This window comes from Eublepharis macularius, chromosome 1 (genome assembly GCF_028583425.1).
Source record: "Eublepharis macularius isolate TG4126 chromosome 1, MPM_Emac_v1.0, whole genome shotgun sequence".
Lineage (NCBI taxonomy): Eukaryota > Metazoa > Chordata > Lepidosauria > Squamata > Eublepharidae > Eublepharis > Eublepharis macularius.
In genome coordinates this window covers 226,595,112-226,620,218 of record NC_072790.1, presented here as the reverse complement: position 1 = coordinate 226,620,218, position 25,107 = coordinate 226,595,112, and the positions used below count along the sequence as shown (strand labels likewise).

The window sequence follows — 25,107 nt, the reverse complement described above, 5'->3', positions numbered from 1 at the left end:
GTCCTAGGCTTGCACCAGCACTCCGTCCTGAAACCCTTCCTGTTTCCTAAACAGCAATGTGTACTAACTGGTTCATCTGTACTGTGGAACTAGTTGTTCTGAAACAAAATAAAAGCATTTTCAGGTGTAACATTATATAATTTCAGAGAAGTTAGCCGTGTTAGTCTGTAGCTGTAAAATAGTTAAGAGTCCAGTAGCACCTGCAGCTGCATCTGACAAAGAGAGCTGTGGTTCTTGAAAGCTTATGCTACAATAAAATTGGTTAGTCTTAAAGGTGCTACTGGACTCTTTACTATTATATAACTTGGCTTTAAAAAAAGAAAAAAGAAAATGTGACATTCTGTAGCACTACCAAGAAACAAAAGCTGTTAGTTACTGGGTAGAAGAGTTTATTTTCAGAGAGAGTCGATCGTTTTATTATTTAAGAACTGAGCAAAATGGTAGCAGTTAGGTAGTAAATGACTGTAAAAGTAGAAGCATGTGAGATTGCAGGGTGTGTGGGGTGGGGGGTAGGCCATAATGAACAATCCTTTTAATAGACAGCAACTTTAGCCACCAGGACTGGATCCTGACACCTGTAATGACTTACCAAGCTCAGCCCCCACAACCACAACAAAGCGTTGCACTGTATTTATAATGCTTGATCTCAAAAAGATATTTATTTTCCTCTTGTCGTTCTTTAAGGCTCTTATCCCAAGGGGGGAAACTAGAACAGCTTGGAAAAGGCTGCTAAGAGAATCCAACATGCCAGAGCTTCTTTCCTTCCCCAACGGCTGCCACAGGGCTATCAAAGAACCATCTTGCCCCAAGATGAAGACAGGGTAGCCAGACAGAGGACTCGCAGGAGTTAATCTGAGTTACAGTGAAGATATCTGATGAAAGGACCTCGACTCTTGAAAGCTTATCCTCTGGGAATCTTGTTGGTCTTTAGAAGACAGCAACTGCTTGCTGTACGGGTTAAGAGTGTTAGACTATTCGGGGGGGGGGGTGTCAGGTTTGCATCCCTGCTCTGCCATGGAAGACTGCTGGGCAACCTTGGCCCGTCCGTCTCTCACAAGCAAGACTACCCTCACAAGACTGTTGTTGTGAGGAAAGAACGATGTCATAAGCTGCTTTCGCTACTTTCTCCCCATTGAGGAGGAAAGTGGAATATGAATATCTAAATAAAGTTTTTGGGCCCCATTGGGTTCATGGATTGTTTAGACGGTTGGATCCTATACCATGCAAGGAACTCACGGGGGTAGGTCTTCCCTTGCTTTCCCCCAGCGGCCCCTAAGCATACTTGGGGTTTCCTTGCAGATGGTCCCTCTAGAGAGGAGACAAAGGCCTTTGTGTCGTTCACAAAAGAGGCTCTGCAAAGATGGCATCCGTTCATGAAAAAAGACCCTCTGCACATGCTCAAAAGCACACTATCTCTGGTTCAATATAACCAAAGCTAAATGAGAAACACCACTAGCATAGCCGCTGGAGTCGTTTTTGAGTTACAGATGTTTGCCGCTGTAGTATATAAAGTATACTACAGTGGAAAACATCTGCAGGTTTTATTCTATGGAATTTAGTAGGAAGTGGATTGGGTAAAAGCAGGGGTCCCCTTTATGAGCCTGCGGGCACCTCTGGAATTCTGACATAGTGTGGTGGTCACAGCCAAAAAAAATGGCTGCCACAGGAAGTGGAGCCAGTCACAAAATGGCTGCCACTGCTTTCCTTCTATCACACAGTGAAGATCCTTGTGTCGTGGTGCCGAAGCAATTTTTTTTTTATATCTACACAGCCAATCAATCTCCAATGGCCAATCAGAAGCACGGCTGAGCGAAAGCCCCACCTGGCCCTATCCACTTCCTAAAAACATTTGGTGGGCACAAAGAAAGGTGCCAGTGGGTATCATTGTACCCACAGGCAGCACACTGGGGGGACTCCTGAAGTAAAGGACTGGGATCTGCGCCCTTGGCTGTCTCCTCTCCACCAGCCTTCGCCCGCACCCACAGTGTAGCATCCCGTAACACACAGAAACAGCACAATCTGAATTAAAAGCAAAGGGGTGGGGAGGGGAAAAAATATCTCACTTTGGTGTTTTATTGGAAGTCTCTTCAGAAAGAGAAGCTGCTGCCACGTGCACGCACGCACGCACGCACGCACAACCTTCCCAAGCAGAGGAAGAGCACACTTGGCAAGCACAACAAAAACTGCAGCAGAAACAGCAGGGGGGGGAGAATTCCACACCAGGGGCTTGATCCATCTGCGACACCGGCATAACCGCAGGGAAACCGCAAGGCGCTACGGCTCAAGTTGCTCCATCGGGCACACAGAGGAGCATATTGCTGCTTCAGGATCCTTTGGTTTCTCAGAGACGCCTCGCTGGTTCCAGGAGAAAGAAGGGAAAAGCCCAAGTCCACAGCCGGACAGAGCACTAGGCTTTGTGCACCGAGTATTTACCCTTCTGGAGCTGCGACACATAGATCTTGGTTTTGCTGCCATCTTCTCTGCGGAGCCAGACTTCTCCTGTGCTAATGGCAGTAATCACGGCCCTGAGGGAGAGGGACGAAGGGCAGGAGAGGTGAGCCAGTAGAGGGTCTTGGGCCAGCCCAAACCTCTGCCTGCTAGCTAGGAGGTGCCTCTTCCTTCAAACTCTTCCATTGCTTCTGTACACCCTTACACTTTCTGCCAGTATTAGGGCTTTTGTAGCTCGCATCTGTCTTGTTACCCCCACTGGGCAATTTTTACACTGTCTGTGACTTGGGGCCGAGACCAGTCTCCATCTTTCTAGCTCACGCTACGAAGTGCCACACACATGGATGGCCAGTTAACAGCTGCTCAGAACTGGCAGCCCTCTAGGGGAGGGAATTGCCCACCTCATGCGCTTTCCCACTTGTCTCTTCCTTTTAGTGATGTGGAACTGGTGACCTCAAGATGTACAGATTTTGAAGTGCCAAGGCTCTTCCTCATCTCAGTCAGACCAGTGCCTCACTTCCATTCTGGGATATTAAGTCCATTCCCTTGCAAGAAGAGGGTGGGGGGTGGGGGGCAACTGCCTGTCTTGGTGGGCTAAACCACTGGGCTGCTGGTGCAAAAGGACAGGAGTTCATGGCTCATTCCAGGGAGGAGGGGACAGTACAAGCCTGTACCTTTTAAAACGCTGATGCACCTAGCCAGAGCCTGTGCCAGTCTTACTTTGAAATCGATGGGAGCTGCACAGGAGCCCTCCCAAAGGCATCCCATGCCAGATTCTATCCCCCACAGTATTTTTCTCTGGTCTCTGTACTGCCCTATTGAATCTGCTTACCCTGCCTCACCATCTGCTTTCCATAACTAGAGTTCATGCTAATCCTACTCTGCACATCGGCCAACAGCTGGGCATGAACGTACTGATTATTCTTTGATTGACTGATTTATTACTGGCTTCTCTTTGTACATTCCTCCTGCCCCCTCTCTATTTTTGTTGCTTGTAGCTTTTATTATGAACGTAGCTGGTATGGCTGTACATTCCAGGGCATCTGATTAGTGAGTTCTGAAACTTTATGCTGGAATAAGTTTTTGTTAGTCTTGAGGGCCACTGGACAAAGGAGATTAATGTGGCTATAAAATCATAAGGTTGGAAGGGGCCTCCAAGGTCATCTAGGCCAACCCCCTGCACAGTGCGGGAAATTCATAACTACCTCCCCCCTCCTCTACATCTCTCTGGAATGCTCTTCTCCTGGGGATGCAATCCCAGACCCAAACAGGCTTCCTGGCTGATTTAGCCCAGCCTTCCCCACCACACTGGCAGCTCCCCTTCATGGCACTCACTGGACGGGCGCCTCCTCCCCAACTTGCAAGGAGATGTTTTGCCCTTTGACGTAGACCTCGCCTTCGTAGTGGAGATGGCCATCTTCACAGTGAGCTGAGAACAGGGCTGGAGATGGTAGCTTTTCAGTCTTCACTGAGCCTGGAGAAAGGGAAGGAGAGGAAAAGCAGAATGGAGGCAGCTAAGATGATGAGTCGAGAAGGTAGCAGTAGTTCCTAAGGCAAGAGAAAACTGGGTGCAGCGGGAAGAACAGGGGAGGAGGCCAGAAGGAGCAGGGACTGGCTGTTTGCTACACGAATAGAAGTAACTTATTGGTAAGCTGGATTCTGTTCTTTTACAGGTCAGTTGAAACTCTCACTCCACTAGAGATGTGACGTGATTGGATGATACATGGAGACTTCCTTTAGTGAGAAAAATACCCATGTGCCAGTTGTGAGTGGGGACACAAAAAGGGGACTTGTGGCATCTTAGCAAACTTTAATAAGAGTCTAGTAGCACCTTGAAGACGAATAAATTTTAGCCCAGCGTAAGTTTTTATTGCATCTGATGAAATGAGAGATCATGTTGGAATCAGTTTTGTTAGTTGTTCAGGTGATTACTAGATCAAGACCGGTAACTATGTTAGTCTGTCTGTAGCAGTAGAAAAGAACAAAAGTCCAGTAGCACCAATAGGACTAACAAAGTTTGTGACAGGGTATTAGCTTTCGCAAGTCACAGATGACTTCTTCAGATACTTCTTTGGGTATCTGAAGAAGTGAGCTGTGACTCACGAAAGCTCATAATCTACCACAAATTTTGTTAGTCTTATAGGTGCTACTGGACTTTTGCTCTTTTCTACTGCAGGTGACACTGGATGCCTGTTTAATTTTGCTGGAATGGACTAGCATGGCTACCCTTCTGGAATTAACAAGTAACAGATTCATGATGGTAAAAACTTCCATGGACTAGAACACACTTCATTCAGAAACACAGAAAGTTTCCCTACATGGGCTGATTACAGAATTTATTGAAAATAAATGTTTTCATGAAACATGCAGAAGGCAGCATACAAAGATATTCAGTTAAAACAACATATAAAAAGACCAGCACTGACAAGACAGAGGAATATGTTTAAAACCAGCAATCCTCAAATGAAGCAAGACACTAAAACACTGTAAAGGAAGCATCCAGCACTGTGAAAAATATTAAAGCAGCCTCGTGTCTTTTAAAACACTCAGGGATTACAGGAGCTAGGAGTCCATTAACAATTATGTAACAAGATGCCTATTTTTAAAAAGCTAGGAAAACAGAAACGTTTCTGCCTGGTGCAAAAAAGAATAGCAATTTGCCACTAGGCAAATGTCTATGGGAAAGGAGTTCTGAAATCTGGGTGTCACAACAGAAAAGACCTTTTCTCTGGTCTCACACAGTGGAGACACACAGATGATGGCCTCTGCAGAAGATGGGAGCAAGATAGTACTTCTTGTTTGAGACAGTATAGGATTTTTAAAAGATTAAACTTTAAGAAGTAAATCAGCAGCCAGTAAAGATTTTATAACCTGCATTCAACTCTCACTGCTGTGCTTCGAACCAGATAAAATGTCTGGATTGTCTTCAAAAGCTGCCCCATGTAAAGTACATGGTAATAGCCCAACCCAGATGTAATTAACGCATGTGTTATCTGTGCCCAACATTAATGAAGGGCCACAGCTGGTTAAATGCATTAAATGCTACAGAAGAGATCTAAACCCCCATCTGCAGAGTGATCCAGGATTACAGCACCAAGTCCTGAACAATCAAACTTGCTGGTACATTTTAGTTGATTGAAATTGCTGAACCAGAACTTATTGGTAAACATGATCCTGTTTGCTGAAATTGTTCCTGTCTATTACATGTTTGAAATTAACCTACCACAGCAAGAAAGATGGTGTGTGATAACTTCTGTTATGAATTTTACCTTGTATACAATTGAGCATTGCATAGAAATGACAGAGGCTGGACTCTTCGCCAACTGTTTACAATATTTTCTTTCTCTTCCTATGTATGTGCATTTGTCACCTGAGGATAACACTTCTTGTATCTGGTGACAGCGCTTCCTGCATCTATTCCATGAAAATGTTTGCCACAGTAAATCCAAAAATCTTTTACATGCCTCAAGACCCCTTTTTGTGTTTGCCAAGAGAAACGTGCTTAGTTCTTTGGAATTCATTACTCTAGGAATCCATCCACTTTAGGAGAACAGGCTTTCAGATAATGGATTCCAGAAATCATTCTCAATTCAGACCTAAGGGTAGGGCAGGGGAAGAGATGAAAGGATGGCTTTTAGGTGTCATTGTGCTTTGCATGTGGTAATTCCTCCCCACCGTCTGCATACCACCATAAATTAAATAAGCTTGCCCTGCTCTCTTGTGCATAATTTACTTTGCTTCTAAGAACTGTTATTTTCCAAATAACTGGGCATTTTGGGTGAAGGGGAAGAAAGGAGCCAGCAGGAGCAAAGGGTGGAAAGATCAAGGGCACATGGACTGTGACAAGCTGCGCAAGGCCCGAAAGCAACCTCCCATCCCCCCACAGTCTTCTCAGATTTCAGCAGGCACTGCCCATGTATTTCCCAAGTCCAACTTCATAATCATCAAGACTAGAAGCTTGTTTTTTAAAAAACGAAATCCAAGATTGTGAGGAATGCTGCATTCCCTGCAAAGACCAATCATCCAGAACACACGCACGTCCAAGCGAACTGGATCACTGCTTCGGTCAACCAGAGCTACATATTCTTCCAGACATGCCTAAAGAGCAGGAAAAGAACCACATGCTTCTCCCTTGTATCAATTCCCCTGGCAACCAGGGTCTGGGGAAAGAACAAAACACTTGCCTTCTATCTTTCTCTTCGGAGGGGACACTGCAGCTTTAGCCTGGGAAGGAAGAACGAGGCAGTGAGAGGGAGACCTTTGGCTGCTATGCAGATGCAACTGTTCTCCACTCCAAGGCAGAGATCCATACAGAGTCAGATAAAGGGGGGGGGGGGTAAAACTTCTGCTCCCCTCTGCTAGCACTGGGAAAGGAATACATTAAAATCAGAACATCAACATGTAACTGAGCAACTGGGAAGCCCTTAATCTGAATCTCATCTTGGACACAAATTCACTAGCGAGCCTTGGATCTCTCTCCACAGGAAACCTGATCTGCAATATAGGGATAACAACTCTATGCACGCAGCCAGTGTTGGGTGAGTCATGCAAGCTGCATGGTAGCAGGTCGATGGTGGCTGCTAGTGGGCCTGGCCCTACTGAGCCCGCCTGCAAAAGCCAAAACAGCTCTGGAAAGGGCCACCCCATCTTTCACCCAAGTGGATAAGCGCGCGGGACTATAATCTGGAGAACTGGGTTTGATACCCCCATTCTTCTGCTTGAAGCCAGTTGGGTGACCTTGGGTCAGTCACAGCTTCTAGGAGATCTCTCTCAGCCCCACCCACCTCACAGGGTGATTATTGTTGTGGGGATAATAACAGCATACTTTGCAAACCGCTCTGAGTGGGTGTTAAATTATCCTGAAGGGCAATTTAATGTTGTTGTTGTTAATTTACTGACAGAAGCCAAGGCTTGAAGACTGGCAAAACTGTTGTAGTTACCTAGCAACCCCCTTCCTCACAATGGCCACTGAGAGGGCATTTGTTTCTTAAAGCAACAGGAGCTGCCTCTATTATTTTGGGGGAGGGGTTACCCCAATGACATTTTTGTTTAGATTTCAGATTTTTTCTGCAAACCTGAAGCATTTTTCAGGTTTATAGAAAGATCAGTCTCATGGTTCCAGTCTCCAGATTTAGGTATCCAAAGATTTAGCCACATTGAAAATTAGGTATCTTGATAGATACTGGAATTCTCACTGTTATATTATATATTATTCTAACCATTAAGAGAGCTTCCAAGCTCCACAAAGGGATTTGCTTCTCTAAGTGCACTTCTAAGCTTGCTTTTACTAAATCCTCACTGGTTCAGGAAGCCTTTGCTTATGGAATTAAATACAACTGGGTTGGATTTTCCAGGCAATTACCCAGTTGCACACAAGAACACATGAATTTGCCTTCTACATGAATCAGACCACTGGCCTACCAAAGTCAGTACTGTCTATTCTAACTGGAAGCAGCTCTCCGGAGGGGGTATTTCGTATAACCTACCACCTGATCCTTTTAAACTGGAAAATGCAGGGATTGAACTTGGGGTTCTTCTGCATGCAAAGTTAGATGTTCTACCAATGAACGATGGCCCCACCCCATGCTGAATTTCACAGCAGAGTAGCCACTACTTTGAAGAAATGGAAGAATTCTGATCACTGGGCCTCCCTCCTCCCCTCACACGCACTGAGAGGTTAAAGCTCTGCCCCCTCCCACAAGCGTCCCATTTTCCAGCGTACCTTTTTGATGGCCGTCCAGTCCTCCATAATGTCAATGTCACGCAACATATAGACTATATATGGGCGTGGGAAAGGTAGGTTAAGGGTGTGCCACTGTGCTTGTTGCCATGAAAACAACTGCTGCATCCCCATCTCCATCCCCAGTCTGAAATGTGGTCTGTTTTCTGGCCAGTGCAGCTCTGGCCATGCTGAAATTTCCTCTTCCAAACAACTGTGGAAGTTGCCCTATCCCTCCTGCCACACATGGTAAGGAACAGAGACCACCAAAGGATATCAGACACCAATGGAGGCTTCTTCCTTTTGCCAGGTCGGAGAGGGTCCCAATCCTTCGCACTGTGCTTTGGTCGAAGTTTGTCATCCCACCATTCTAGGAAAAGGAATTAGAGAAGAAAGGGTTAATGGGGAGGGGATACCCGGAAAGGGCCCCAAGCGCTAAGAATCTGAACAGTAACTCCCTGGGAATCCTGGTAACTACAGTTTTGTAAAGGATATAGATCTCCAGAAGTGAATTCTTGCCACCCATATGAAACTACAATTCCCAGGGCACTTGTGTTATCCTTTTATTGGACATAAAGCTTCAGAACAAGAGAAAAGTGTTAAGAGAGCTGTGAACATTTTTAATGAGCTAATTCACCATAAATACCTTTGTCTTATCTAGTTTATAGATTTGTTAGTATTTTTACATGATATAAAACAGAGCCAAGTTTCAATGGAAAAACAATTATTTTTGTCCACCATCATTTTGTCCACCATCAAAAAGTCAACATCGCACACCTGACGACTTGCTGCACAGGACAGCGCAGAACTTGGTTGCAGCTACAAAGATATCTGATTACATTTCTAAAAAAGAGAAATGGAATTTCCCTTCAGCCTCCATGGAGAATCATCATCTGAGGGCACAATGAATTGCACGGCTAAGTAACGTCTTTGTTTTTCTAAACAATTATCCCCCCCCTCCCCGTCCCGCCTCCTATTGCACATAAATGCATGATCACATTCTGTGCCCATTTGGCTGTAAACTTCCCAGCACTTAAAAATCGAATCAATCTTGAGTGCTGAAGTGTATCATTAAACTGTACCTAAATGAATTTCATGGTTACTCTTCCTATCAGTTACATATAGTAAGTGCATTATTACATTTTCTCCCACTTTTCCTCCAAGGAGCTCAGGTTTGCCTATATGGCTCTCTTCTCCTCCATAGTTGATATGGGATTTGAACCAAAGCCTCCCCAGTTCCAGTCTAACCAATACATCACATGACACTGACGGAAAGCAAATTCAATAGGTCCGATTGCCCATCCCCACATTTCCCAAGGTTCTTTGAGGGATGTTATGGCAGATGTGTAGATATGTCCAAAGCATTTTCACCTCTTTGGAAAGATGCTACCTACCCACTGATGAAGACGACCTGATTTCCTATCTGTCTTTCCTGAGACGCAGGAAATAGTTCAAATGGGTGTGCAAATCTGAATGAGGGGTGGGAGGGAAGGTCAGGATTCACGATGGCAACAACAACCACAGGCTTTCTGGAAACAGGTCAACAGAAGACAAAAAGGACCAAGTCTGTAAGTGTGACCAAAGAGGGTGCTAACTGACCTGAGGTGAGGCCCACACTGTGCCGGTCATCTTCCAAACGCTGGATCCTTTCCAACAGGCGCTCCTGAAGGGTGTCGTACAACAGCAGCTTTTCGCTCTGGGCAGGGAACAAGGCATAGCGGGCGTTTTCTTTTTCTACTACTGATTGGGATTTCTGCTTGTTCAATGCCCAACGCAACATCCAAAACTGATCACAGGCTATCCACGGATTCCTTTACTGAGCTCTCTTCCTTTCAGGGGATGTGCAAGTTCCAATCAGTGCTAGAATCAGATTCAGATAACTGGCACTATAATTACCAACAGGACTGCAGAAAAACAGCTTGCCCATTTAATGGAGACTTAATGTGCAGAAACGGGCACCCGAAGCTTTTCACAGCATGGAGGAAAATAATGTCACCTGGTAAAAGAACACCCCTTTAAGCCACTATTAAAGGGGCAGAACATTTCCCCCAAGGCCTGCTGGCAACCATGTTACCCTGTCTTCTCCATGAGAAAGTGGCTGTTGCTTCTTTGTCTTGGATGCAACCAGAGATCTTTTGTTCTAAAGCACAGACTTGCATTTTTATCCTTTTGCCACATGTTCCTATTATATTCGATAGGACAGGAGGCCTGAAAGCTCCTTATTCAGATGTCCTCTAGCACAAGCCTATCTACCGCATTTTTATCCCACTTTTTTCTCCTCTCATTTTGAACTAACAACCCTATGAGGTAGCATCAGAGCTCATTTGGATCTGAACCCAGGATCTCCCCCAGTCCAACATTCTAACCATTTCACAAGATATTCTAACCAACATTCTAACCATTCTAACCATTTCACAACATTCTATTTCACAAGATATTCTAACCAACATTCTAACCATTTCACAACTTTCTATTTCGTAAGATATTCTAACCAACATTCTAACCATTCCACAAGATTCTAACCAACATTCTAACACAACATTCTAGCCGTTCTAACCATTTCACAAGATTCTAACCATTTCACCCAGATAGACTTAGTCTCTAAGTCTATCTGGGTCCCTATCAGAAAAGGCTTACAGAATGCTGATGCTGGGATTTCTGCCAAGCTCGCATGACCCCAACTTCTGTGTAATTGCACTTTACTTTAGCTGGAGATCCTATTTGTGAAAGTTTATTGCAATTCCTTATGCAGAACCTCTTTGTGGCAAGGCAACCAACAAGCTTTTCTTAAGTCATACTGATCTAAGGTATATTTCAGGAGAAAACCTGAAATTGGACTATTCTCCCTTGCCTCCAAACATAGGGCGTTCAGACTGCCAAAGAGCTGAAGACTTTGCCATTGCATCCCTGAGTTAATATTCAAAAATGCTAGTCAGCAAAAAGCATTGCTCAGGCTTTCTACCTAAGGGTAGATAAGTCTTTTACATGTTATATGCAAAAGATTGTTTGCCAAGTTGACTGATGGCATCCTGCAGGCTCGCATGTGGACATACCAGCCTAGTAGCTCCTGCATCATTGGTTTGCCGCCTTCTCCTCACTCCCAGGACAAATCTCAGCATCACCTTGGCCTAGCTGGCTTTGAATGGGCCACTGCTGGCTGGGCATGCCCCCACCCTTGATCCACACGAAAATCCTGCCAAGCAACTGAGTCCCTCCAGCAGGCTGCTCCCCCCCCGCCATAGCTCAGCTTGATTCACTTAGCCAAACTGCAATGCTCAGCATCACCATGGCAACTGCTGCCTCCATCCCCAACTCCTGTGCTGTGGAGGCATCTGCCAGGTGAGGATGTACTTCTTCACCCCATGTATGTAAATATGCAACTTAAAACCCTCCGTGCATTTTCCTCGACAGAAATATGGAAAAATATGTGTCATCTTCCTCTGCAATGTTTTGCTTTAAAGAAAGCCAGCTAAGCTTTATCTGAATAATCCTCTGCTGCAAAATCGAAAATAGTCCAGCAGCACCTTTAAGACTAACCAACTTTACTGTAGCATAAGCTTTTGAGAATCACAGTTCTCTTCATCAGATGCATGTGTCAGATGCATGCCTAGCTGCGCGCTCCATAAGAATGGAACTTCATGGCCTTTGACCACAGGCTGGGGGAAGGAGCTACTCCTTTCTGACTAAACTAACCCAGTTATTCTGCAAACAGCACCGAGTCACTACCTCAAGAACATGCTGCAGGTAGGGCTTCTGCAGGAAACATCTTGTTCTCTTCATATGGGGAAAAGAGCCAGGCTGAAACACAACAATAGGCTGTCTAGTCCAGCATCCTGGCTTCCCACAGTGACCAAAGAGATACCCTGGAAAAACCACAAGCAAGGGGCACAGAGGTCAAGCCCCCCGCAACCAACCGGTTTCTCAGCACAGAGAAACCTTTTTCTGGAGCTTCAGGTTCAAGTTCAGTGAAACATGAAAGCTCAGTCATTGTTTGGTGGTTTTTGATTGGTCCTAATGAAAGTACCAGGATACTGTTCCCAAAAAAATGCACTGGCAGAACAGGGACTTTATATTACGTTACTGAGTACTGGCAGCCATGCACCTACTAGGGGAGTTTCCATGTTGCTAAATATGCTATGCGATGCTTGGTTTCAGAAAGATTTCATTTCTGTGCTTGGCTTTATGCTTGTTTTCCAGGGTTTTTTTTCTGTTTCCATACCTTATTGTATCTCTTTCACTGAATGTCCTAACTGCTGTTCATTATTGTACCTTGGTCAGTGAATGTTCTAGCTGTTCATTATATTGTATTTTCACTTGCACTGTGTAATCCGCCTTGGATCTCAGTGAGAAAGGTGGAATAATGATGATGATGATATTTGAATTTATTTTCAGCTATGGCTCTCCCCAATCAGGAAAGGAGCATTTCCTCCCATCTGTGATTCAGACTTTCCATCCTACTCCCTGGGGAATAAATGATAACAAAACACCACCACCACCACCACCACCACCACCCCTGCATGTGCTTCATGGGATCTGAGAAGGGACAAAAGATGAGGGCCCAACCTCCAGATGCTGCTGTGCTCCCTGAAGTTCACACCGATGTTTGTGGTGGATCACCTCCAGGCAGAAGCCTCTGTAAATCCCTATGAAAACATAAAGGGCCAAAGACAGAATGGGTCTTCACCTTAATCTGAGTTGGGGCCCATCCCTGAAACCTTTTCCCAATGTCACGTCCCAGCCATGGAAAAGAATGAGTTCCCCTGAGCATGGGCAGAACATATGTATTTCCATTGCAGTTAAGTGACCACATGTGGCAGAGATCGCCAGGCAGGCTTGAGCCTCAGCTCCTCTCTTTTCAGAAATCAATCACTGCCCCCATTCTCAGAGGTGCTCTCTCCATTCCCACTGCCTGCCCTGGGAGTAGCCAGGATCCTGCTAACCAGCCACTTCGATCCGGATCTGCATGTGGTTCTGTAGGACTCCCAGGGGGTCCAGATACTCCGCTGCTTTCCCAAGCATCACATCCTCCAGTTTCATCTTCACTTGACTCAGGCGCTCCTTGAAAAGCCTGCAGAAGAGCAGAGACATGTTCATCTGAACATCCAATGGAAAAGATTCCAAAGTTTGTGTGCGTGTGTGGTGTGTGGGTGGGAGGAAGGGGTGTGTGTTTCATTCCCACACCTGAAGAAAAACACTTTGCATGCTTTGCCAGTCAGCCCCTGAGAAAGTCACAAGCAGCACATAAAAGAACTCTTTACTCTGTATCCATCTTCATGTTAGGATGATTCTATAGATTTAAACCCCGCTTTAGCCAGGACAGCCAATATTACATTGTATTTATCGGCCCATGTCCTTTAAAGGATTCACAACAAAAAGAGCAGGGAAAAACCCGCCCACATAAGGAGAACAACTAGTTCTTCTGAACACAAGGGAGAACAGCAACAGATGGGGCAACTCTGAACGAAGCCGGGAACAGATGCATGATGGTGTATTCTCCTGCCTGTCTGCTGGCTACCCTTTCCTGATAGATCCACCCTCTGTGAATATGTCTAATCCCTCCTAAAATTCACCTAAATCAGAGGCTGAACATTGATGGTAGAACTGTTGAGACCTTGCTTGGGTAGCCTCTTGGTGACATCAGCAGATAAGCAGTCATTTGAATTCAAGATAGTAATACATCGTATCTAAGCTTGCAGAAGAACATCATGAATAGTGGATAGCAAATTAAATCCGGTTGTCTGCAATTTGCCATGCACTGAAGATGGAACTAGCAATGATAAAGAAAATGAAGGATCCCAGCCTCAGGTTTTCATCATAATGCAAATGTGTGTGGGGATCTTGTAGGGGAGAACTAGTGGCCAAGAGAAGGTACCTAACCTTTTTCATGCCTACTAATTCTCTCCTTTAAAGGAACTCCTCTTCATCCATTTTAAATTGATTTCCTCTCCCAGCTGCTCTCAGGCTGGAGTGAAGATTTACAGGGAAGAAGAGCCAGTACAGGCATGAGTTGGGAGCCAATTACTGCCAAGACTTGTGTCCTCAGTAACTTTAAAAACAACCATCTCCTTTATGTAGGCATGCTTGTTTTCTTGAATGCTCTGAGCTTTGTATACCGATTCATTTTGCACCCCGAGGAATCCTTGGAGATGGCATCTTGCTTGCACATGGCCAAATTTTTTAAAAGCATGGGTAATAGAAGTTTTATTATACTTGGTATGCTTTTTCATTTGGAATTGTAAGCGACAAGGGAAAATAGCGTGGCATAAATATTTTAATAAATAAATATGGGGGAAACTCTCTCCTTACTGCTGTGGACCTGATCTAAATGGGGCTCTTTGTAGGCCCAAAAGAAACATTAAGAGTTCCAATTAAAAAACCCACGATTGTGAGTCGTTTGACTCTCATGTGGAAGGGGTGGCGGGGAGACTCAAAGTTGTCACTACTAGGAACCATGGCAGCTGAATCATGAAGGCTTGGAGGGGCAGTCACTCACTTTTCTTTGAGTTCAGAGAATTCCTTCTCCAAGTGCATCATCTCGTCCACGCACTCCGAGCGACGTCGCTCACAATCCTCTTCATCCATTTCTGCAAAGAGAACAAATGACATGTTCCACCCCTTCTATTCTCCCCCTGCCCCTAAGCTTACAAGGCAAGAGAATTCAGCCACACTTGCTACAGAGGACTTTAAGCAAGGAGAACAGCAAAGGCAAGGAAGAGGCAACAAGCTTTTGAGCTACACAGAACCCATTTATAAAGATGACTTCAGCGTTATCTGGATGCGTACTGACTTGTGGCCGCCAATACAGTTGGTCCAATTTGATAGTTATTGTTTGGCTGAAATGAAAACAATTACAAATGGAGACCTTACTCTGTCTTGCTAATGTAATGAACATTACAGTTCATTAATGGAACATTCTTAAGAGAACTCAGCAAGAGATCTTTCTAAGGTGCTCTCAGACAAGGCAAATATGCACTAGACGTGGCACAATTTGCAGTTTTTATAAAGGAAGCCAACCTAGCACTTCCATTTGTTTTCAGGGTTACAGAGGTAAGTGGTGAGCTCCCAGCTGGAGTGGAGGGGCTGCAGCAGCTGCTGTCCTCAAATCTAGTTGGTAGAGAAGTTGGACATGAGGGAAAACAAATTTCTCTCTCTTTGTCTTCCCATTCATGACTTTTGCAGGCTCAGGTCTACATTCGGATTTGAAAAACCAAAGGAGGTTTGGATGGGCTTTTAGGACCCCTCCTAGTGTTGTAGAAAGACCACTAATATATCAAACCAAAGCACAAAACATTAGTTTTGCAGAAAACCAGCAGCTTTGCTTAGTCCCAAATGAGAAGCTCAACAAAAGTGAAAAACCTGAGCAAATGTAAGCTGCAGTCCAGAAACCTCAGCGGGTAGCAGTATTAAGAACCCTGACTTCTGTTGACTGAAATGAATCCTTGCTAATCTTGGATTCTCCTGCCAAAGCATTATGGAACATTTACAAACATTACAACTGCTCCAAAGTTTAAAACGAACTGTCCACAGGCAAAGGCTGGGAAAGGTGAGGCTGCCTGGTATGGGATGGGTGGGAAAGAGCTCACCAGAACAGCCAACACTATCAAAAGCCAGCTCTTAGGCTGTACGAATGAAAAGGGAGGTTTTGCTATGAGAACAGTGGAAGAACAGCATGTGTGACATTGCTTGGTTCTGAATGATTCATTATATTTTTTCATCTGCATTTCTTCCATGTGGTCCTTGGGGCAATGCATGGGGGTCGGGGGTGATAGTCCTAGGATGTTTCTCATTCATGCCATGCCAGACAAGCCTATCTTCAGCAAGGCTGCATTTTGCAGCTTCCACCTGTATCCTGGGATCTTCTTTATGTAAAGCACTCCCTCTCCCGTTGAGATACAACATTTTCCTTTAGCTCCCAAGAAACTTAGTATGAGGCTGCTCTTCTCCTGCCAGATACCTGAACTCTCCTCTTCAGATTCGGACTGGCTGCCGCTGTGCTCATCCTCACTTTCTTCTTCACCATTCATGTCAGCTGCCGAGTCTCCCTCTGCCTCCATCTCCTTGGGCAGGGGCTGGACAGGCATGATGCGCCACGGAGGCAGGGTGCCCAAGCGGAAGAAGAGGAGGAGAGAAAACAGCCAACCTGTGATGGAGGACAGGGGTTGAAAAGCATTAGACCATTACTACATCAACAAATTATGCTGTACCTGCTCTACAAGTGGACAGGACAAAGCATAGGAATTGGCCCTGGGAATTACAAAACTTTGAGTCTCCCATAGTGTTCAGCTCCCCAACAGCGTTTGGCTCTTGTGGCCCTTTCTTATGTGCCCAGGGTAATGCCAATTACCACTTTTTGGTTAGGAAGGAATTTCCTCCAGGCCAGACTAGTTAGGGATCCAAGAGGGGTTTTTTTTGCCTTTCTCTGGGCATTGAGCAGGGGTTCACTGGTGGTGGAGGGGGAGTAGCTGTAAATTTCCTGCACTGTACAGAGGTTTGGAATAGATTATCTTTGAGGCTCCTTCCAGCTTTATGATTCTATTCAGCACTTTGAGAAAACCAGCATTTAGCTTGTTCTTTTAAAGGTCTCTAGTCCTTAAGGTTCCCTAGGGTGTTGTCATCAATACCCGGTAAGTTATCCTCAGGAGCAACATCAGAACAACATTCTTAGTTGTCAAAATAGACCTTCAGCATCCAGCAAAGGTCTCTGTCTACTCACTTCACCCCCATCTAGCAGGATTATCCAGCATAAACATATTGGCAAGCATTCTTAATTTAGATAGTTTATGCAGATAGCTTATCTTAAGCTGGAATTTTAGTGAAAATCTAAATTCCAGTTTAAGATAAGCTATCTGCATAAATCTAGACTGTGTCTGCAGGGCAAATGAGTACAGAGCAAAATTGAGCCAAAAGACATCCATCTCTCTCATGCATACTGGTGCTTAGAGACTGGCTAAGCATTACACTCACAACACAAATGGTAGATCACTTGAAAGCACAGCTCTGCCTATCGAGGCCTGATTTAAATATTACTCTGGCAGGCAAGAACTTTTCCCATGCCAGCATTCTATTTAAAGTGCACTGCTACACACAGCAGCTAGGTGCGCAAGGTTATCAAGCCACTTCAATGCCCACCCAGCTTATTGATCTTAGGTGGGCTAATGCACAGTAGCCAATGGCCACTTGCAGCAAGATGCTGTGTCTGTGAAACATCACAAATACATCATTCTTGCTTCTCAATATGGTGTTTAAATTGGGCCTGTTTCTCCAGTGTCGAAGAAAACTGAAAAGCAAACACAAAAAGAAGCAAAATAAAATACAAGTCCAGTGGCACTTGAGAAATAATTTATTCCAGATAAATTACTTCAGATGCACTTCAGTATAGCAATTGGAATGACCTCTGATTCTCAAAAGTTTACATTGCAATAGACTATAAGCCTTTAAGGTGCCACTGGAGTGCTGTTTTATTTTGCTACCCCAAACTAAGATGGCTACCAATTTGGAATTACAAAAAGAAGTAGAAGCTGCCTTTCTCCCTCCACCATTTCTCTCTGCACATGGCCCCAACTCAGTTTCCCACAGCCACACAGCAGCTGCAGGGAATGGCTTTTAGAAAACAAAGGAGAGCCCAAATGGGCTCAGAATGCCACCATGGGGGAGAAAGGTCTCCTGCCTTCCCATCAAGCCATTTTCCCATGCTGAAACAGTGCTGGGAGTTATTTCCCCTGTTTCTGCTGCTCCACATGGAGTATGCTGTACATGCAGAGCAGCAAAAACTCCTCCAAGCACTTTGGCACAGGAAAGCAGCATTGGGGTGGGGGGAGAAGCGCCTCCCCCAGCAGAAGTGTTCTGACTCTGTTTTGGGCTTCCCTTTATTTTTATAAAGCCATTCCATGCAGCTACTGTGTGGCGTTGGGAACCTATAACCAGTTCTTTAAAAACATGTAAGAGCCGGCCAGGAAGGAGTAGGGAAATTAGCTGCTAAGCAGAAAAAACAATGACCAAAGGCCAATCTCCAGTTTTGTGGGAGATTCGTGATCAGATTTCCTAATTGTAATTTAATTTAATTCACTTGTGGTGACAAGTGAAACATGAGGGGCCATAGCAGCCTTCTTACTACATACCAGTTCCTAGATAGAAATTGACTGCTTCTCCCCTGCCCTCCCCCCCCCCCCACATAGACACTGCTAAAGTTAAACACTAGGAAATCCCTGTGCTTGCCTAAGAGACCTTCAGCTTTCTTGGTCTGAGGAAGCCTTCTGTATTCTAAACAGAGCTTGGTTTATACATGGCTACTCTGGACATACTCTGGCTATCCCTCCTTCCAGCAGAGCCACTGAAACAAGGGGAAAATGAGCCTGCCTGTTGGCTTACTACTCTGGGAACCCTCCTGCTTTTTCCCACCGCTTGGAGGACTTTCTGGCAGAAAGCACGGACTACCTTGCCAGTCAAAGAACTAACTCAGACCTCTTCATGGCTACAGGAATTAATTCAACAGGGTTGTCTTGCCCAGGAATGAAGATATGTGATCTTTTTTTTGGGGGGGGGGGGGGAAGGAAGCTGCAACTGTTGCGTTCTTGACAGTCAGGCAGCTGTTCAAAGCACAGGGGCCTTGGGAAGCGTAAAAGGTCTGAGCCCCTCACCGCTCTTCCTATCTTACATATGCAGTGCAAACCTAAGAAGCGTTACTCTGGTCTAAGCCCATTGATTTCAATGGATTTAGACCAGAGTAACTTTCTTTAGGACTGCAAAAAAACTGGGCTGGGTGGCTCTCACCACAGGAACCTGAGAACCAGATTTGCTGGATTAGACCTCGGGTCCGCAGCCTCTTCTTCACAGTAGCCAGGCCAAATAGTTCTACCCAGAAAGCCTAAAGGCAGGGCGCAGGGGCCAAAGCCTGCCTCTGTTGTTGCTCTCAGCACTGGTATGCAGAGGATGACTCCATTTTGACTGTTTCCAGACTCTATCCTTCCTCTTTTGCAGCAAAAAAAATATGATTAACCAGATACATAAAATCACCCCCACCCCTTGCTTGGAAAGAGCCATGCAACATAAGAAGGAACACGGACATGAACTTATTGCGAGTCCCTCCCTCAGTATGCAAAGAACTCAACGACCTCTCCCCGGGGACTTCCTCGGGAAAACTCGCTACTGGACTCGCGGAGAAGAAAGAAGAGCGAAATGAGCTCTTTCTCCCTCTACAGTGTTCATACAGCTGTAGGCTTCACAGGGAAGAACCAATCATACATACACCTTTCCTTCCCTTTACAATGCAATGGTCTGACCCACAGCTATTCCTCCAAATAGGAAAACGTATAAGACAGGAATGGGCGGGACCATCCTTATCCACAAAAGGGGGGCCGATAGGAAAAGAGTCTAGACCCTTCATACCTGGGGGAGGGGCTGAGGAAGGCGCAAACCCCGCTCTAGTTCTCTTTGGCAGTCGGAAGTAGTTCTCCTTAGCCCCGCCCATCAACACCAACCAATCACAGCGAGAGAAATAGAAGCTGACGGAGGGGTCGCTTGGCTCGAATTCTATGGTCTTCGCGAGCGGCATTGTGGGAAACCGGAAGTAAGGGTCAGGAAAGAATTTCCATGGCGACGAGAATCCAACAGTACTAAAAATTAACGTTAAATAACGTGTTGTAGAACGTTATCGCTATTGTACATAAAAAGGACAACTCTCACTCCTCTTCCAGACTGCTGTTCACAGGCGTGTGTTCATTTATTTCATTTTGTGCATATTTCCTATTATACAGGAAAGAGCTAAGTAAAGATCAAGATGGGTAGTTGTGTTTGTCTGTAGCTGTAGAAAAAGTCAAGAGTCCAGTAGCACCGATTGGACTAACAAAATTTGCAGTAGGGTATGAGTTTTCATGAGTCACAGCTCACTTCTTCTGACTCAGGAAAATTCATACCCTACCACAAATGTTGTTAGTCTTATAGGTGCTACTGGACTCTTGCTCTTTTCTACTGAGAAGCAAAGTTAGACAAACCATGTGAGTTTCAAAGGCTTAGCTGAAATAGCCCTAATTAGAAAACAACCAAGAGGCCTGAATCTCCCCCCCCCCAAAGGCTTTAGTTGCCATGGCACCCAGAGCTGCTGTTGCCATGGAGACTTGTGTTCTCCTACTGTCCACCCCCACAGCATCTGAAACTATTACTGCTTATGGCAGCACTTCACCAAAGCAACACTGCAGCCTATTGTAAAATTACTAACTCACCCAAAGCCCACCAGAAAAGGGAGGTGACACAATCACACTCTGAACATGATGCCAATCTGGTTGAGAGTTGCAAGTTCATCACTGCAGGTTTTGAGCCACGGGTTTCTTACTCTTCAGTGCTGGTTGGATGAACACAGATTGGATCTCTTCTTCATTGCATGAGAGAGTGAATACCCACTGAAATTTGGTACAGTGATAAGCTGCTTCAGAGTTGTTTTGTGGGTGGTGTTTGCCACCAGAAGTGTGCAAACATCCTTAATGTGCATTTCCCCATCCTTTAGAAAATGGATTAGATTTTTTCAAAAGAGCAAGTGTGGACATTAAATAGTATCTCTTTCATTAAATAGTATATCCCCACCACTGACAGCTATCCCCAGACTACTTATGCTCTAACACTTGGCATAAATTTAACAGAAATAAAGCATTTTAACTCCAAATTCTTCAGTTTAATTTGTTTGCAAATTGCAGTGGAAATAAATTATCCCTTCCCCACTTCCAGCCCCAGGAAGTATAGCACTACATTACACAGAAAAAGAAGCTACCAACTTGAAAAGCAATGTCAGGGACAAAAATCAAGAATCTGGGATTGTGTTTCAGCTTTCTACTCCAAGTCACTCTCCAGCACTAAGACCCAAAGCTCTGTGACCTGCCCCCACACCCCTTAAGCATCATAAAACATTTATAGAGGATGCCAACCAGGGGAAAATAAACTGACAGAAAGGAAGGATCAAATGTTTGTTAAAAACAGCAAGTGGAAAATGTGGGGCCTGGAGTTTGTTCACACAATCAAGTTCCAGAGGCTATTAGCTTATGTTTCTTGTTCCAAGGAATTAGGAATCCCAGAGTGAATTAGCCAGTGTTGGCTATTTCACAAATCAACGTGTTTCTCTGTGTAAAACAGCGACCACACACCTGAAACAATCCTGCAGTTGTTCATTCCAGAATGAACTCACTGAAAGGTGAACTTACAGTGTAATCATAAATGGAGTTATTCCCATCAAAGCCCCTTGAAATCAATGGAGTAACTCTGCTTAGGGTTGCACTATAAGAATTGTTAGTCTTGTCTGGAGTTAACTCGCAGTACAACCCTATGAAAAAGTAATGTCAGTTTAAGGTGACTGATTTCAATAGGTTTAGACCGGCATAGCTGCATAGATGGATATAATCTGGACTGTCAGGTTTCAGTTCTGATTTACTCTTGCACTGCAAAGTCAGGGTGAACAGACCCTGCAAAAAGTCAGCCAAGATATTCTCCTGCCAGACAAACCAAGATCTTTATGGGTGGAAAGGTCAGGGTATGTGTATGTGTGCAGGCACAGACTCTCCAAAATAAAGCACTGATAATATTTTAGCAGCAACAAACATCATTGGAGAAAGTGGACAGGCGGGCAGCTATGCCCCCTCCCTCCAACTGGCACAGAAGTGGTTCTCCAGATAAACACTGATAGGTAGCATCAGCATCCTGAGTTGGACATTTCTGTCGAGGCAGTGTGCAATTAGCATCAGGGTCCAAAACAGACTCAGCATAACCTCCCCCTCCCCACAAAGTCAGCACCGCCTTGGTGAGGTGGGGTATCTGATCTTGAGTTCCTGCTTGAATTGTCGAAAGAGCACCTTGTTGCGCTGGTTCTCGGCATCCTTTTGTGCATGGAATTCACTGGCAACCTTGAAGCCCTTGTGCACCAGAAATGCATTGCTGAGCACTAAGAAACGGTACCCAGCCACATGGAGCTCACAAGCCTGGAGGAAAAGAACATGTAACAGCAGCAGAAGATACAGGATCTCCCATAATCTAGAACCTGCATGAATAACCCACACATGCTCTAAAAAGCTTAAGAAGCATACCTCTGCACTGTTCATATAAGGATCCCCCTTCCCTCCAGACCTGGCTCAAATTAAGCTTCCCCACATCCCAACCCCAAAACTACATTTAGCCATTTCACCAAGATGACTACTGGGGTAGATACCTGGCTGATGCGGTTGAAGCCATACTGCTTGAAACGTTCATCATAGGGGGGCACAGAACTAGCACCGATATAAAAGGGTTCCCACGGGTCCCTCCAGTCTACTTCATAAGCCACTTGTAGGGGGCCGCCCACTGGAAGGTTCAGCCAATGGGAATAGTTGGTGGGTGCCTGGCATCGAGGGCACAGCTCTTCATAGAAAGGCCGGATCTCTCCCACTTGGTACAGTTGCAGTAGTTCCATTTTGGTGCCAGGGATGCGGCGAGTATGACGGATCTCAAAAGCCGGCACAACAAGAACCCCTGGAGTCCCCTCATCAGCAACTCTGGGCAATGCCTGAAAGGCCTCCCGTAACCCCTCGCTGGGCACCATGTCCACATCTACCACCAGCATCCAATGCCCACCAACTGCCCTCCGAGCCACATTACGTAGTAAGTTATTGGGATAGGAAGCATTAACAACATCCATGGCATAATTACGATGCCCAGCCCCGACCCGTGCCAGCTTGGTGAAGACATCTCCACAGGCTTGGAGCCTGGCAAATTCATCATGATCCTCCAGCTCAGGGAAGGCAGCGACTTGATCGGCGTGGCACACTAGATGGAGGCGAACGAGCTGGCGGATTGGTGCACATAGGGCTGCTAGTGCATAAACCATCACTGTGGCGAGGCGGACTTCGGCGGAGCCTGGAGCAAAGAGGGCCACTGACAGCGGGCCTCTCCAGCGTTCGACTAGTTGCTGAGTGTGATGCAAATTGCTGAGGCTGGTGTGGGTGACCAGCACCACATCTTGGCTGTGCTCACCATCCCAAGTACCACGTAACATGTCCTGGTAGATGCGGTACTGCCTGCTGGCATCCAGGCTGCCACCGCTGGCCAACACCTGCTTGAGCCTCTCCTTGTGCCCATCGCTGGGCAGGGACCGGCGCCCTTGGAAAAGCTCTGCATAGCGGGACCGTTGATCCTGTCCATGCAGTCCTGATAACAAGGCCAAATAGAGCAACTGCAAGCCAGCCACAAGTGCCAGCGCCACCACCAGCACCTGGAAGCATGAGCACTGCATGGGCAAAGGGGAGTGTTTGGGTGCGGAGGAGGAGTCTCAAACCTGGCCCATCAGCTGTGGCTCCTTACCTTCCTTTCCTTTGCAAAGCTGCATGGAGTGCACCCTGCAGAGGATGCAACGCTGCATAAAATCTAGCTCGGAAAGAAGGTGCAAAAACAGGTCAAGGCATCGGCGAGCAGCTGCTCATCATCTCCTTTCTTCCTTCTGAAGATCTGCGAGCCTTGGTAGAAGATCCGCTGGGGAGGGCGTCTTTCTCCAGCGCCCTCTACTCAGGAGGAGGATGCATTGCAAAGGGGAGGACAACCCAGTCTGAGACCCCCATAGCTTTTCACTGCCCCCGCCCCCTTCTGCACAGCTGCTCCGCACATACGGACCCCACGGAATCGCGTAAAGCAAAACATGTTTCAGGTGCTGAAGTTCCCGCCCAGCTTTTTTTCCTTTTCATTTCGATGCTTTGCTTTTTGACCATTGACGGCGTTTGTAGAAAACGTGAGGGGGGAGCAGTGCGTTAGGGGAAACTAGAGGTCATTGGAGGAAGGGGGAAAGTGCAAGAATTTCCTCCCACCAAATAGGAGAGTAAGTATAGACCAGGTAAAAGAAAAGATTTGCTCTTGTAGGACGAGGTGGCCGAGTGGTTAAGGCGATGGACTGCTAATCCATTGTGCTCTGCACGCGTGGGTTCGAATCCCATCCTCGTCGCACTCCTTTTGAGCAAAGGGAAGTCATATTATATTTTCACAGGACCGAAAGAAGGCAATCCCCTAACTTCGCTTCTACGCTTCCGTGCATTGTAAGAGGAAGTCGCTACATGTTTGCACAGATGGAGAAACAGAGAAGGAAGTCCCAGCTGAAACAGCTTGGAGGGATGTCTCCCACAAAGGGGAGATCGCGGTGGAGCCCCAAGGAAATTCATCGAGGCCCCGCAAGTCTCCAGGTGGTTCTAAGGGCCGCAGGGAAGGACAGACATATGCCCCACAGGTACTGTTTTTTGCAAATGATGTCGCACCGCTCTCCTTAATAGTCACATTTTTTATGCCCCAGAGCGCAAGGTAATAAATACAGCGCATAAAAACTGTGCAAGCGCCTGCTCGGAACATCCCTATAAATCCATGACGGACGTTATAATGTTTAAGACTGTAAGAGAAATAAACTGAATCCCATTCCAACAAAAAAGAGTCTCAGCGTGAGTTATACAAATATTTTCCTCTTGTTTTAATTACTGTACTTGGGTTTTCTTATTATGAGTTATAATGATTTTGCGCTTATATAGTGCTTTGAGAGTGCTCAAAACACGACAGCCTCATAAAGTAGGCCACCATCAGTTTGTGAACACTAATTTGATTTCCTCCTCGGTCCCACTCATTTCCTCCCGAAGAACCCTGGGAATTGTAGTTTTCTGTAGGCAGGGGGAGCATTGTGTTTTGTGATGCCATCCGCCTCCAAGGGAAAAGCTATGAGAACTAACTGGCCTAATCTAGATCTACGTTTATAGTGTGGATAAGCTCTTGCTCTCCAGGTCTTGGTGCCGTTCAAGGGTACATTGTTGCTGCACTTCTGGGAAACTTGCTCAAGAGCAATTGGTAAACAGGAGAGGTTCCCAGTGCTTTTTCCTCCAAAAAGACATTCATGGGGAGGGGGGGAGAAGGTGCCGGGGTCAGAACTAAGAAACTTCCATATAAAGACAGAATAAATTGCA

At 45.7% G+C, this 25,107-nt stretch overlaps 2 protein-coding genes and 1 non-coding gene across 4 annotated transcripts; 1 reads left to right on the top strand and 2 right to left on the bottom strand.

The window, feature by feature from the left end:
• Positions 1–372: 372 nt before the first annotated feature.
• Positions 373–19,623, bottom strand: BRMS1 (BRMS1 transcriptional repressor and anoikis regulator). 2 transcript variants are annotated; one of them, XM_054998962.1, is made up of 11 exons: positions 19,553–19,623; positions 16,122–16,307; positions 14,661–14,751; positions 13,108–13,235; positions 12,731–12,810; positions 9,767–9,863; positions 8,445–8,537; positions 8,171–8,235; positions 6,633–6,672; positions 3,784–3,922; positions 373–2,525 (listed from the first exon to the last, which is right to left on the bottom strand). In XM_054998962.1, exons 2-11 carry the CDS (start codon positions 16,246–16,248, stop codon positions 2,408–2,410), a joined length of 978 nt encoding a protein of 325 aa, XP_054854937.1. In that variant the 5' UTR covers positions 16,249–16,307; positions 19,553–19,623; the 3' UTR covers positions 373–2,407. The 2 variants fall into 2 exon arrangements, with proteins under 2 accessions (XP_054854937.1, XP_054854943.1); XM_054998968.1 differs by lacking the exon at positions 19,553–19,623 and adding an exon at positions 19,413–19,495.
• Positions 19,624–20,809: 1,186 nt separating this feature from the next.
• B4GAT1 (beta-1,4-glucuronyltransferase 1) lies at positions 20,810–23,615 on the bottom strand. Its single transcript, XM_054986188.1, has 2 exons — positions 22,353–23,615; positions 20,810–22,125 (listed from the first exon to the last, which is right to left on the bottom strand). The coding sequence occupies exons 1-2, from the start codon at positions 23,409–23,411 to the stop codon at positions 21,934–21,936; spliced, it is 1,251 nt and encodes a 416-aa protein (XP_054842163.1). The 5' UTR covers positions 23,412–23,615; the 3' UTR covers positions 20,810–21,933.
• Positions 23,616–24,028: 413 nt separating this feature from the next.
• TRNAS-GCU (transfer RNA serine (anticodon GCU)) lies at positions 24,029–24,110 on the top strand. The gene has a single exon. It is a non-coding gene; the product is annotated as a tRNA-Ser (tRNA).
• Positions 24,111–25,107: the final 997 nt, after the last annotated feature.

Coding starts and splice junctions, on each gene's coding strand:
- BRMS1 (XM_054998962.1), bottom strand. CDS start 16,248: ATGCCTGTCCAGCCCCTGCCCAAGGAGATGGAGGCAGAGGGAGACTCG. Junction 13,236..14,660: donor TTCTCTGAACTCAAAGAAAA/GTGAGTGACTGC, acceptor GCTCTTCTGCAG/GCTTTTCAAGGAGCGCCTGA. Junction 12,811..13,107: donor GATCCGGATCGAAGTGGCTG/GTTAGCAGGATC, acceptor ATGTTTTCATAG/GGATTTACAGAGGCTTCTGC.
- B4GAT1 (XM_054986188.1), bottom strand. CDS start 23,411: ATGCAGTGCTCATGCTTCCAGGTGCTGGTGGTGGCGCTGGCACTTGTG. Junction 22,126..22,352: donor GCTTCAACCGCATCAGCCAG/GTATCTACCCCA, acceptor CTTTTCCTCCAG/GCTTGTGAGCTCCATGTGGC.